This window comes from Elgaria multicarinata, chromosome 7 (genome assembly GCF_023053635.1).
Source record: "Elgaria multicarinata webbii isolate HBS135686 ecotype San Diego chromosome 7, rElgMul1.1.pri, whole genome shotgun sequence".
Classification (NCBI taxonomy): domain Eukaryota; kingdom Metazoa; phylum Chordata; class Lepidosauria; order Squamata; family Anguidae; genus Elgaria; species Elgaria multicarinata.
Genome location: NC_086177.1, coordinates 465,049 through 480,433, shown reverse-complemented (window position 1 = coordinate 480,433; position 15,385 = coordinate 465,049). Strand labels below are relative to the sequence as shown.

Genomic DNA, 15,385 nt, shown 5'->3' with positions numbered 1-15,385 from the left:
CATATTCCTCTCCCCTGTCCCCCCGATTCTCACCTCTCTTGCCACCATCCCGTCTTCATTCAATTCATTCACTCAAAAGTATTTTTATCCCGTACCTCGGTCAAAAGACTCCCAGGGTGACTTACAAGAATAAATAATTGCAGGCTGACAGGTCCTCACTTTTCTTGCCCTGACCCCACCTTTCTCCAGATTCTCACTTGTCTCGCCCTCCACTCCAACTATTTTTTGGCAGGAACCCCTTTCCTCCACGACTATTAAAGTTAAAGGAGTGATATTACATAGTAAGCTGCTTTTGTTAAAATACAAATATAATTCACAACTGTTGAAGATTCAATAGCCAATAGTCTTATGTCCCTAAAGTGGTGAACTTTCCTACAATACCGCCTGCTTACCTAGTTCAGCTCCGATTTCTAAAGAACAGATCACTTCCACTCATTCACGGGACATGCATGTTTTATAGAAAAGCGTAAAGAAAGAAAAAGATTAAAAACACATATACAACGAGAAGACAAAGTGACATTTAGCACGAATTTCTTGTTTCAACACACGTATTCTCCTCCCTGAGGCGGCTGTTTCCTGTAATAACTTAGACAGAACACGCCCACAGATAATCAATACTGATTTTTATTTCGGAAGTATCAAAACTGCTGGGTACTGTTCAAAATAATAATAATAAAAAATTCAGGTCTTGCCTGCAGATTTACAACTTCAAGCATTGTAAGGATGTACTACAGCAATACAATCCATGATGATGATGATGGCGGCGGCGGCGGCGGCGGCGGCGCCTCCTCTCTCCTTCTCTCAGCGCAACCGCGAGATCGACGTTTGTTCTTTTAATTCAAAGTGATATGAAAAACACCACATCCCTTATATAGCTTCCATATCCGGTTCTAGATTGAACTTCCGAAAATCCTCCATAGAAGTTAGATAAAACCTCCTCTGCACTTTCCGCCTATTCCGTTCTAGAAGGCTTTTGAGTGATGAGGGGATAATGAAGGTTCAATTTGTTCTCAAGTGTCTCGTACACATTCCTATGTTTTCGGTATCAGATTTATTTATAAAGGGTCCGTTCCGGCTCATGCCATTCCGACTTTTACACTAAAGTCTGTCTTTGTTGCCTTCCCGGGAGCTCCATATCTCTCCACGGTCTATCTGATTTTCGTATCTCTATGGTGGCAGTCTGTCGCGGTGGAAGAGGCGTGTGAGGAACTGACGTACAGAGAAAGCGAGAGGCCCCGCGGTTCATGATGTCCGCAGCTGCACAGCAGCAAGAGACGACGAGCTGGAACAAGGTAAATGTGGGCGCGAGGAGCCGAGTCCGGTGACCGTTCTCTCTCTCCAAGGGGTTTCACGGCACAGGGAGCGGGCTGCATACCCGGGTTTTTCGGTTCTTTGCGTTCTGGAACACTGTCCCAAGAAATAATGTATCCGCGCTTTATAATAGTGATGATGATACATCCTCATGGTATGATAGGATTAAACAAAAATAAGTTAGAGAATGCATTATGAGACGATATAATTTGTCACTGTTATAGATACTGGGAAAACTTCAGTAAACTATCAAGATACCCTTGCTGGTCCATGAGATAGTATCCAAAATCTATCGTTTGGCAATACGTTTATTAGGACTAATAAAATACCAGGATTAAGGCACTATCTCACCGTGGATTTGGAATTAAATAAACTACTGATAAACAGAAAATCCAGGGTGAAGAAGCCTATCCTGGTTTTTATGAGAAGCACCAGTTGCTGCCCCAATTATGGTTTTATAAGTGTTAGTGCTCCTATAAAACACAGAAGTGTTGTAGAACGTGTGTTTGTGAAATGCAATGTTCTATTTGTCAGGTTATATTTGACTGGGTGGCTCCCTTTCAAGTGTGTATATACTTGCAGTGTTCTCTCCTCTTCCTTGTTCCTTGGTTTACTCCCATAGCTAAAGGCCCATCAGTCTCTGTATCCTAAATTATTATCAAGGTATGTAGTGCTTTCCCCCTACAATGAGAGAATCAGTATTGTTATTTGAATTTTACAAACTATGGGTACGTTATGGGCATGAATCGCTCCAAGCTAAACACTTTGAGCCCTAGTGATGTTAATGGGGAAAGATTTGTGGCGAAACTAGATGCATAACTGTAGATGCTATATATACAGTTATATAGATCTAGGTCAGACATAATGGTGAAGAATTCTCACTATTTGGGAAGAGGCAAACATGATGGTGCTCTCATTTGGCTCCTTCTGCTAGTGAGAGTGGCTAAACAAACAAGCAAACCTCCGTGACTTGTTTAATGTTGTGTCCAAACCTGGATCATTGGCTTGTTGCTGTCCTAATAAACCATCATTGTTATGAGAGGAACAAGCCAGAGATCCTGGTTTGGATGTAATACTAAATAGTTTATGGATGGAGGCTTCTTAAGTTGTTTTACCACTTCCATGGCAAGAGGAGGTTCATAGGAGTGATCAAGGAGTGTGCACTACCATGTTGCTTATTCCAGATAAGTTGCCATTACATCGTAATCAGCCCATAGAGGGGGTGGGGGTTTGATTTTAAAAACAAAAGGGGCATGCCAGGATCCTCAGTTTATCAACATCTGTTCTCCCTGGATTGATACCGCCTTTCATTTCCTTAAGTAAAATATTGTATTGCTCTAATAAAATCCTTTAGGTTCTAAATCTGTAGACAAGGCCTGTATTGTATTTAGTTTTTGAATAGTGCCTAGCAATTTTGATACTTGTAAAGAAAATGTTACTGGAAGCAGCCACCTCAGGTGGTGGATTTCAGGTACTATTGAGGGCTGCAGAGTGGAAAGCAGGTAGAATGGACTGGCAAGTTCTCCAGCAAGTTTTTCTGTGAAAGCTTAATTGAAATGAATGTGAGCTGTTAAAGAACACTATGGGGTAGCCTTGTCCTCTCTCTTTTCCTCCAATAGGCCTTGATTTTCTATACAAAAGAAGATCTCTTTATATCTACACACCATTGATAGCTAATGCAGATGTATGCAAGGCAAGCTCAATTTTGGATTTGTTTGTTTTTATAAGCTTGCCTCATGTACTTCTGTATTTTTAAGTTGGCTCAAAAGACCAGACAGTAAATAACTGCTATAGATGAGCGTTTCTGAAATTGATGTTTCTCGAAGCTCCAGGAGAAGACATGTTACCACCAGAATTGTTTCTTGATAACATTAACTGGTGGCTCCCTGTGCTTGCTAAGATGTTCTCATATATAAATATAAATGGTAAGCTTCCTAAAGGTGGGGAGAGAAGTATAACAGTATCAATTTATAAGAAAGGGGGAGAAATTGACCCAAGCAATTATAGACCGATTAGTCTCTTGGATGTGACATCTAAATTAGGGGTGTGCACGAACCCCCTGCTCCGCTTCTCTTCCAGATCCGCATTTTGCGGATCGGGCTGCTTCGCTCAGCCCCCTGCTCCGCCTATGTCTGCTCCGCTCCGCTGCGGAGCTCCAGATCCGGATCGGAGCTCCTTTCCCCCCCCCCCATAGGGTTGCATTGAAAGCTAAAAAAGTATACAACTTTTTTTTCTGTTAAAGTAAGAAACCTCAAGTTTGGCACCATGACACCTCATGGACGTATACACATGCACGCCAAGTTTCAAGGGAATCCCATCATCCCCTGATTTTTGGGGAATTTTTGCAAAATCGGGCACCCCATTCACACCCCTTTCGATAGCTCCGTCAATTTGCACGTTAAAAACCTCAAACTCACCACCATGATAGCTTATCCAGGGATACACATGCACGCCACGACTCAAGGCAGTCCCATCATCCCCTGATTTTTGGCGGGGCTCTAACCTCTAACGCACCACCCATAACCCTAATTCACACCCCTTTCGATAGCTCCGTCAATTTGCACGTTAGAAACCTCAAACCCAGCACCATGATAGCTTATCCATGTGTCCACATGGACGCCAAATTTCTTTTTTTTTTTTTTTAATTTTTATTCATTTTCAACACTATATAAACATAAATAAACATTACCAAAATATAACTGAAACAAAACACAATAAGAAAAAAAAAACATCAAATATCTGCTGCATACATATTGAATGATTGTTGAGTACAAATATCAAAAACTATTACATATACCTTATCATACTACAACATCTTCGTTCTTAACATAAAAGTGCACCCCCCACCTCGGGATCATTCTTGAGTCCAAAATCTAATCGTTTCTTCTGCTGGTGGTTTCCCACTTCCCTTAGTAAACACAAACACTAGGAACTGTTTCCAAATTCCTTCGAACTCATTTATTTTAGTTACGCCTTTTCTCCACTTAATATTACATGTCAGTTTATCATTAATGGCTATATCCCATACTTCTTTGTACCATTCCTCAATAGAATATTCCCCTTGGACCTTCCAGTTCCTAGCTACCATCAGTCGTGCTGCAACCAACAAATTCGATATCAGCTCTATAGTTCCTTTTCCACACTTTATATCTTCAAATAGTGACAGCAATGCTATTTTTGGTGTTTGTTCTATTTTCATTCCCACTATTTCTTCAATTTCTGAGAACACCATCTTCCATAATCTTTGTACATATTTGCATTGCCACCACATATGTAAATACGTTCCTTTTTCCCCACAACCTCTCCAACAATTTGCTGAATGTTGATCACTTATCTTATTCAATCTAACCGGGGTTAGGTACCACCTCCATAGGATTTTAAAATAATTCTCCTTTATTCTTACTGATAAACTTCTCAACACTCTTTGTTTCCATAGTCCCTCCCAGCTCTGTCGCCCTATTTGTATCTTCAAATCTGATTCCCAAACCATTTTCTCTGTATTCTCTCTAAACTCCTTCTCTAACAATATTTTATATATTTCACTCATTAATCCTTTTGAAACTATACTCCCTCCTTTCCCTTCCTCCTTACTTACTACTAATTCTTCAAACCTCGTCATCTTTCTGCACATTCTATTATCTTTAATCCACTTTTTATTCCATTGCTCTAATTGACCATATTCTAACCAAGATAGCTTCTTCTCCTTTAACAAATTTTCCATATCCTCTCTTGTTTTAATATCTCTTACCCAATCCTTTAATCTTATTTTATTTTTCTCTTTTAATATTTTACATAATCTACCCTTTAGATCCTCTGGGAAATTCTTTAACATTATTATCGGTGCTAAGGGAGAGTTGCTCGGAAGCAGCTTCCCTTTAAATTTACTCCAAATTTCCCATTGAGTCCTCAGGAGTGGATTATCTATACTTCCAACCCACTTTCTTCCTCCGTCTTTAAAAAAAACATTCTCCAAATTCATCTCTACCTTATTTATGGTTTTTTCTTCCATCCAATATAAATCTCCTACTCCCATAATTGCTTCTACAACATGTCTTAATCTATTTGCTACGTAGTATAATTTTATGTTTGGGAGACCCATTCCCCCCTTTTTTTGGCTTAGGTACCAATTATTTTTATTCACTCTTGCTCTCTTTTCTCCATTACAATATTTATTAATAATATTTTGCCAACTTTTTATCTCGGTTTCTGATATTTTTATAGGTAACATTCTAAATACAAAATTAATTTTAGCTAATATCTTCATTTTTATTAAGGCTATTCTTCCGAACCAAGATAAATTTAATCTTTTATATTTCTCCAATTTCTCTAATACCTCTTTCTTTAACCTCGTTAAATTTTCCTTTTCAAGATTCTCTACATTTTTTGTAATTTTAATTCCCAAATATTTAATCTCATTCTTAACTTTCAATTCCATTCCCTTAAATTCCCCATCCTTTTCTTCCTTCTTGGTATAGTTAAACAACATCATCTCTGATTTAGACCAATTTATTTTTAACCCTGTAATTTCCTCAAATTCCCTCAACTGATATTTAATTCTTTCTAATTTTCTTAATGGATTCTTAATGGTCAATAAAGTGTCATCCGCAAACATGTTTAACTTTATTTCCCTTACCTCTCCAATTCCTTCTAACTCTTCATCCTCCCTTAGTGCCTTCGCCAAAACTTCCATAACCATTACAAAAAGGACCGGCGAGAGCGGACATCCTTGTCTTGTTCCTCTGGCTAGTCGTATCTTTTCAGTAAGTCCGTCATTTACCACCACTACCGCCGTATTTTGGGAATATAGCTGTTCTATTACATTTTTAAATTTATTTCCAAATCCCAATTTATCTATAATACTCTTTAGTGCCTGCCAGCTCACACAATCAAAAGCTTTAAAAATATCTAATGCCATAATACCTGCCTTAATATTTGCTTTTTTTATTACATTTATTACATTTAAAACTCTACCCACTAAATTATGCATATGCCTTCCTACCACAAACCCACATTGATCTGCTCCTATATATTCTGCCAAAAATTTATTTAGCCGTTTGGCCATAATAGATGTAAAATTTTTAGCATCCTGATTTATTAAAGAAATAGGTCTATAAGAATCGGGATTAGTCAAATCTTTATCTGGTTTTGGGATCAGAATTATCACTGAATGTTCCCATGATTCAGGTATCTTCTCTCCTGATAATATCCTATTATAAAGTTCCATTAATTTTGGAACTAAACAGTCTTTGAAGACCTTATAATATTCTGGACCCAAACCATCTGCTCCCGGTGATTTACCAACTTTTAACTTATCAATAACCTCTTCAACTTCTCTTTGAGTTATTACTGACTCCATTAACTCCTTATATTCTAATTTTATTCCCTTCTTTATAAACCTTCCAATATACTCCTCCACCTTTTCTTGTTGAATTTCTTTACCCTTATACAATTCCTGATAGAATTCCTGAAAAATTTTTATTTTAGCTTTCATTGCATGACAATAATTCCCTCGGCTATCTTTCAACGTTTCTATCCCATTCCTCCCTTTTTCTTTTTGTGTGAGCTTGGCAAGCAACCTCGAGTTCTTATCACTGTTTTCAAAATATTCCCTTTTCATATACATTAAATTCTTTTGAATCTCTTCTATATTTAAATTTTCTAATTGTTTCTTCTTAGCTTGTATTTCCACTAATTTATATTTATCTTTAACTCGCCAATATCTTTCCTCCAAGTTTTTAATTTCTATCTCTAACTTTTCCTGTTCTGCACGTTGTTGTCTTTTTAAACTACATGTTTCTCTAATACAGATTCCTCTTGCTACAGCCTTCATGGTGTCCCAAATGACTGACCCAGCTGTTCCTCCTTTTTCATTAATTTCCCATGACTCCGACAGTTCCTTCCGAATTTTATCTACTATTTTATTATATTTCAATATCTTTGTATTCAGCTTCCATCTATATGCCTCTTTATAATCTTTCTTAACTGTAAATTCTAAACTTAACAAGGCATGATCAGTTACTTTTATTACCCCCATTTCCATTTTACAAATCCTCGTTGCAAAATCTTTTGAAACAAATATATAATCTATCCTGGAGTATGTATGATGAACTGGGGAAAAGTATGAAAATCCAGGCCTATTCCCGTTAAGTAAACGCCACGAATCTAAATAATCATTTTCTTTTACTAATTTATTCAATATAGTCATATTGTTCCTCTTTTCAACATTAGTGGGATTTGACCTGTCCCGTTTATTATCCATAACCATATTAAAATCCCCAGCTAATATAGCATACCCCTCCTTAAATTCTTCTATTTCTTTAAACAACTTTATAAAAAACTCTCTATGCCTCTCATTTGGGGCATAAACATTAATCAAAGTATAGACCTTTCCCTCAATTTTACCTTTTAACATAAGATATCTGCCCTTATCATCCTTTTTTACTTCTTCTAATATAAACCCACTTTTTTTTGAAATCAAAGTGGCCACTCCATTTTTTTTCGATGTCCCTAATGACTTTTCATAATAGGCTAACCACTTTAATTTTATCATATTCAAATTCTCGGAGCCTTGGTGTGTCTCTTGGACCATTATAATATCTGATCCCTCTTTATTAAACATTTGTTCTATTCTCTTCCTTTTCACGACTGCCCCCAAACCTTTAACATTGAGTGTTGATACCTTTATCTTTTTATCCATAATCACCCTTTTGAAATCTCTTCCGATCCCTTGTGCTCAGCAATTCAAACTTGCTTACATAAAAAAACAAACTCCATACATAAAACCCCCACCCTCCTACCCCAATCCCTCCTCTCCTACCTTCCCCCCCTCCCCACCCCCCCACTCTAATCCCCCCCCCATATCCCCGTGAGTCTAGTACTCCAGCCATCTACTTTAAAGGGGGGGGGGAGGCAGTGCTGCGCCTGGCCGGCAGGTTTCTATATTAGCATTTCTATTTGCAATTATCTCCAAACATAATTAACAATTCTCTTACTCTCCAGATGTCCCAGCCTCATTCCCTCCCCCACCCACTCCAGCCCCATTTGCTTCCCCATCCAGATCCAGCCTCTTCAGCAATTCTTTACCTTGATCCAATGAGGTTACTCTGTGTTCCCTCCTCCCATATGTAAATCTTAAGAAAACCGGGTAACCCCATGCGTATGGAATTTTGTTCTGCATTAACATTCCAGTTATTGGTTTAATACTCCGTCTCCAATTTAATGTATGTTGAGAAAGATCATTATAAATTTGCACTGCTTTGCCTTTATATTGTAACTGGGTCAAAGATCTCAATTCTTTCATGATTTGCTCTTTTTTATAATAGTTACCAAATTTCACCAAAATATCTCTAGTCCCTTTGTAGTTTTGCCCCCCCACGCGGTGGACTCGGTCCAGATCCGATCCATCTATTGGTATGTCAGGCATCAGCTCTTTGAACCAGTTCAGAATGATTTCTCTAAGATCTTCTCCTTGTATCTGCTTCAGCTGCTTTATTCGAATCGAAGATCTACGAGATTGGTCTTCCACGGCGATCAGACGTAATTCCCATTCCTTAAATTGAATATTTGTTGATTTTTCAAAGGCCTCTTGCTTCTTCTGGTCCAATTCCGCTTTTGCCTCTATCTCTTTGATCTTATCCGAGTTTTCTGCGGTCTTATCCGAAAGAACACGCATTTGTTGTCTAAATTCATTCATTTGCAGATCCATTTTTTTAAAAATGATGATATTATTCTCTACAATAACTGCCTTAATTTCTGCTAGGGAGGGAAAGTTGCTGTCCATTGCTTTTCCCCCTTCAGCCATATTCTTTTCTTTATTTGGTACTGTATCCAAAGAAACTGGGTCTATAACTTCGTCTTCCTGGTCTGTTCCAGGGGCTGTATCTTCCAGGTGGGAGAGGTGGGTTAAATTATGATTTGAAGGTTTCTTTTTTTGTCTATTCAACTTTTCCCACTTCTTAATCTTTTTTTTAATGTTGGACATAGGACCCTTCTGAGTAGGGCATAAATCTTAGAGCCCCCACTTCCTTAGCAACTTTTACTGGCTTCTCTTCTATGTGCCAAACACACCACCTTCTTCCCGAGGGGGGAGGAAATATATTCAGTTCACAACAGCATTCAATAGAGGGGATCAGATCCAATCATTCACAGTTTCTCAAAATCCCACATCTCCCTCACAGAATGCTGTTTCTTCCCCTTCACCCCCCCCCCCCTTCTCGGCACACCGCAAACAGCTTCCACTTTCCACTTTACAAAGATTACAGCAAACAACTTCAAAGCCAGTATTTCAATCTTTCCAACTTAAGATAAAGGATGAGAAGTGAGGATCGCTGTAAATCAGATCAACGTCTAACAAGCATAAGTTCTTTCTTTTCAAACTGCGACATCAATCATGTTACTTTCGGTTTCGCCTCTGCAGTTTATAAAGACATTCCGTCGAGCTCACCTCATCCCATCGGCTCTTCTCAACACTTTCCAGCTCCGATAGCTTTTATAATCATTTCCTGTCGTTTGCTCAAAGATTTATGCCCATTAAAAAATAGATAATTGCTTTTTCCGGCAACGCCGCTCAGAGCCTCAGAAGAAACCTGCCACCGCCATGGCTGCCAAGCTCCGCCCCCATGGACGCCAAATTTCAAGGCAATCCCATCATCCCCTGATTTTTGGGGAATTTTTGCAAAATCGGGCACCCCATTCACACCCCTTTCGATAGCTCCGTCAATTTGCACATTAAAAACCTCAAACTCACCACCATGATAGCTTATCCAGGGATACACATGCACGCCACGACTCAAGGCAGTCCCATCATCCCCTGATTTTTGGCGGGGCTCTAACCTCTAACGCACCACCCATAACCCTAATTCACACCCCTTTCGATAGCTCCGTCAATTTGCACGTTAGAAACCTCAAACCCGGCACCATGATAGCTTATCCATGTGTCCACATGGACGCCAAGTTTCAAGGCAATCCCATCATCCCCTGATTTTTGGGGAATTTTTGAAAATCGGGCACCCCATTCACACCCCTTTCGATAGCTCCGTCAATTTGCATGTTAGAAACCTCAAACTCGGCACCATGAAAGCTTATCCATGTGTCCACATGGACGCCCAGACTCAGGGCAATCCCATCATCCCCTGATTTTTGGCGGGGCTTAAACCTTTTAACTCATCCCAAATCAAGTCCCATTTTAGAACTACATCAATTTGCACGTCAGAAACCTATCCTTTGGTCCATGTCCACATGGATGCCAAGTTTCAAGCCAATCCCATCATCCCCTGATGTTAGAGGAAGTTTTGAAAATCGGACACTCCAGTATGTCAGGGATTTAAAGTTGCAATGCAGACAGCTCAATGGGGCCAGTTGAAAGGAAATCCCAACATGCCATGAGATAACCCTAAATCTTCTTCCACACTTGAAAAATGGATTTTTGAACTTGATAAAGTCTAAGTGAGCACAGGAAGGACTTCTCCCCTGAGTCAAAGCAAGACACATACACCATCCCTGCGAGGTGGGAAGGGGAGAAGGGAGGGCAGGCAGGCAGGCAGGCAGCATGCATTGTAGTGCCGCAAGGATGGCTTGAGCACTAATGCATAGCAAACCAACCTGTAAGTGGGCGCAAGGAGGAAGTGAGGCAAAGATGGCTGGTTGTTTCTTTCTAAGCCAGCAGTTACGCATTGAGGGGCACAGAGGAGGACGACTGGGAGCAAGCGTGCCGGAGGGTGCTGGGCACGAACCGCAAAGCCCATCTCCCAGGCACCAGGCGGGCAGAGAGGCAGGCAGAGCAGGCGAGGAGTCAGTCCTGGCAGATGCCCCACCACAGTAGCACCCTGGGTGGGGGAAAGCAGGCAGGCAGGCAGGCATGGGTTGGCGGGCCCAGAAAAGCTGGTACCTTGCACAAGTAAGCCATAGATCTGCAGGGGAGTCAGTCCCAGCAAATCCAGCTACCTCACAAGGACGGCTCCCAGGCATGCGGGCATGCGCATCCACCGTAGTGGCTGTGCTCAACTCGGCGCACTACAAGAGGAGTTGAAGTGAGAGCTCACTTCTCAGAAAACTTAAACTGTCCGTATGCACTAAGTGGCTGTGCTACGGGAGATTGGTGGACTCCTGGAGTACCTCCCGCACATAGGGGAAGTCAATGAGTTGAAGTGACAGCTTGCTTCTCAAAGAGGGGGTTACAGCGGAAGAGGGGTGGGACAACACTGGGGAGAGAAGCTCGACCAGCTGCTGCTACTAACTACACTTCAGGGAAAGGACAACATGAGGAACAGTTAGCTTTGGAGTTCATTTGGAGTTGAAGTGAGAGGTTGCTTCTCAAAGACGGGTTTACAGCGGAAGAGGGGTGGAACGAGACTGGGGAGAGAAGCTCGACCACTTTCTGCTACTAATCCTCACCCACATCCTGGAGGACCAGAGCATCCAACACGAAGTGGCTGTGGTAAAGTCAATGACTGTCATGAGTTGAAGTGAGAGCTCACTTCTCAGAAAACTTAAACTGTCCGTACGCACTAAGTGGCTGTGCTACGGGAGATTGGTGGACTCCTGGAGTACCTCTCGCACATAGGGGAAGTCCATGAGTTGAAGTGACAGCTTGCTTCTCAAAATCACCAGACTGGATCACGAATAGTGCATCTGATCCCTGAGCTCTCCAAAGGGCGACCCGTGGACTACTGGAGTTTACCTCCCTCAATTGGGGAAGTGAATGACTTTAAGTGTCAGGTTGCTTCAAAGCCATAAACGTTACCGAGGAAGAGGGGGTTGGATGAGACTGCAGAGAGAGCCTTGGCCAGCTGCTGCTCCTCATCACCCACATCCTGGAGGACCACCGCCTCCACAGTAGTGGCTGTGCTGAAGTCAATGACTTCCATGAGTTGCAGTGTGAGTGAGCTTCTCAAAGGCGAGGACTCTCCTGTTTCATTTTCACAGCGAGACAGGCAGCCGCAGTCACACACACAACCACACACACAATGACAGCTTTTGCACAGAGGCTCATGAGTTGAAGTGACAGGTTGCTTCTCAAAACCATACTTCTGGATCAGGAGTACGTCTTCCACTCCCAGGGCACTCCAAAGGGCGACCTGTGGACTGCTGGAGTTTACCTCCCTCAATTGGGGAAGTGAATGACTTGAAGTGTCAGCTTGCTTCTCAAAGCCATGAACGTTACCGAGGAAGAGGGGTTGGATGAGACTTCCATGAGTTGCAGTGTCAGTTCGCTTCACAAAGCCAACACTAACTCATTGTGGTGAGTGAGGCGAGGACTAGCTCGTTTCATTTCCACAGCGAGAGAGGCAGCCTGGCTAGTGGTGGTGGTGCCAGGCATTGCCTTGCCCCCTGCTTGCACCTCACCCAAACACGTGCAGTTAATCATGGAGTCTTTTGGAACTGGGTGGAAAACTATCCGGATGAGTTTACTAAGCTGTACCAGACGCCACAGAAATGAAATGAAATTGAGTGTGGTGCTTTGCCCTCACATAGTCACACACACACACACGGTGACAAACTCTGCCTACAGCTTTTGTAGAGGCTCATGATGCCCACCAGGCAGGAAGTATTCTCCTTTAGGGGAAGATTCAGCCTGGCAGTGCCTGCTACGTCGTCTACTGTGGTAGTAACGAAGAGATAGCCTGAATTTGACTGAGTGAACTGAATTGTAGAAGGACTACAGCCTGCCTGCCTGTATGTAAGACGAAGAAGGCATGACCTTACTGAAAGAGACGAATCGAATGATTCAGAGTTGATGTTGTGAACTGAAACACAGCCACATAATAATAATAATAATAATAATAATAATAATAATAATAATAATAATAATAATTAATAATAAAAATAAAAAGCCTGCCTGCCTGAACTGTAGTCTGCCTGCCAACCGAAGGAGGGGTGGAATTAAAGGGAGGGGAGCCTGCCTGTCACTCCCACGGGGGCTTGAGGGTGGGGTATCCCAGCAGGGGCAGATTGCCCTTGAGAAAGACCAGCTGCTCCACCAAGTCCGGCTCCAAGTGAGAGCGGTGAGGGGTCACTATGTCGCCCGCCATAGAGAACACCCTCTCGCTTGGAACACTGGTGGGTGTGCAGCTGAGTCGATCACTGGCCACCCGCGCCAGGTCCGGCCAAATCTGGCAGCAGGATGACCAGTAGGCCAGGGGGTCCATGGAACAGTCCTCCATGGGCTCTGCCAGGTAACGCTGCACGGCAGTTGCAGCGTCATCCTGGCCGGTGGCTGGGGAGGGTCTCTGCCCAACCACGGTGTGCAGAGCCTGTGCCCAAAACCCCTGGCCTGTGCTCCTGCTGGGAGGGATGCAGGTGAGGCTGCTGCTGGTGCTGCTGCTGCTGCGGGGAGTGGTGGCCTGCTCCTCTGCCTCACTCTGCCCCACCCTCTTGGCCCGTGCCGCCCACACTTCGCCCACCAGCATTTCCACCCAGTGCTGCCTGCTATTTGGCCCACAAAGCCCATCCTTCACACGAGGGTCGCACATGGCTGCCAACATGTGGACCCTGTCTGTTTGGATGGGCTCCAGCCTCCACGTCAGGCCGTCCCTCAGCCTAGTAACCGCTTCGCGTACCTCGGGCTCGAAGCGCCTGCCGGTGACGGGATCCTTGTACTCCAGAAACTCGCCCATCTGTTTCTGGAGATGCCTGCATACAGGGATCACCTGGCTGAGGAGGGCAGAGCTAGTGCTCAGGGTCTCGGTGGCCTCAAGGAACGGCTTGAGGACCACCACCAGCTGGGACATGGTGTCCCACTGCTGCTTGCCCAGGGCTGGGTGGATGCCCATGTCCCTGACCCTGAACAAGTCGTGGATGGCACGCTGTTGCTCCACCATACGCTCCAGCATGAGGTAGGTGGAGTTCCAGCGTGTCACCACGTCTTTCACTAGCCTGTGCTGCGGGAGATTCAACTCCTCCTGCTTCTCCTGCAGCAAGCAACTGCCCTTGACGCTGTGGTGGAAATGCCCTGCCACCTTTCTGCAGCTCTCCAGGAGGTTACGGATACCGAACAGGGGACCGAGGTTGACCTTGCTGCCCATCCCAAGGCCATCCCTCACCACCAGGTTCAAGACGTGCGCGATGCAGCGGACGCCCTCGAATCCGCCGTCGCGCACCGCCTTCACCATGTTGGCTCCCCCGTCCGTGACCATGTAACCGCGGGTGAGCTTCTGCCCAGCTAGCCACCCATCCACCATGTGGTTCATGGCCTCCGTAATCTCCCCTGCCGTGTGGGACTGGTCCATCACTTGCGTATGGAGGAGGGCCCAGCAGTAGCCCTCCTTGCCAGTCTCTCTAGTGCTGGATGCTTCCTGCCCCACGGCTGCCCACCAGTGAGCCGTCAGGGACAGGTAAGCATGCACTCCGCCCTCGCTGGACCAAATGTCCGAGGTGAAGTGCACCATCCGTGCCTCTGCCTGGCACAGACGACCCAGCACTAACTCCCTGCAGGAACGGTACAGGGAAGGCACCACCCGCCTGCTAAGGGTGGTGCGACACGACAGCTTATAGTATGGAACCACAAGTGCCATCAGCCTCTTGAAGCCTGCGTTGTCGACAAGGCTGAATGACTGGTCGTCCAACGCCACCATCTCACCGATGCAGGTGGTGATCTGGGTGGGCGTTGGAAAACGCCATCTTGTGGGTCCATACTTCCCCCACCCCATGTCCTGCAGGGTTGCCTGCCTAACCCTCGTGGGGATGGGAGATGAAGAGCTTAGAGTGGCAGTGCCAGCAGCAGCCTTCGGCTTTCCCCTGGAACCAGTCACCTTGCCTGCCTCTTTCCCCAGCAAGATCGACTGGTGCTGCCTCTGAAGATGCATCTTCATGCTGCTGGTTCCATAATGCCCTGTAGATGAACCCCTGCTTAGGCTGAGTTTGCAGTGGTGACAGACAGCAAAGCGGGGATCCGCTCCCACCTCAAAGTGGTCCCACACTATACTTGTCTTTCGCTTCTGTGGTGACACCAATTGCCCGCCTGAGCTCTCTGGTGTTGCCACAGAAACAGGGGTTGCAGCGGAAGAGGTGTGGGATAAGACTGGGGAGAGAGCCTCGGCCTGCTGCTGCTCCTCCTCAGCACCCACTGCCGCTGCCT

At 44.1% G+C, this 15,385-nt stretch overlaps 1 protein-coding gene across 1 annotated transcript in view; it reads left to right on the top strand.

Annotated features, from left to right (window-relative positions):
• The first annotated feature begins 1,216 nt into the window (after positions 1 to 1,216).
• SNX5 (sorting nexin 5) overlaps positions 1,217 to 15,385 on the top strand; it is a 106,414-nt gene continuing 92,245 nt past the window's right edge. The window contains exon 1 of the mRNA XM_063130029.1: positions 1,217 to 1,292. Coding sequence (XP_062986099.1) covers positions 1,245 to 1,292 — 48 coding nt within the window. The 5' untranslated portion in view covers positions 1,217 to 1,244. The remainder of the gene's footprint in view (positions 1,293 to 15,385) is intronic.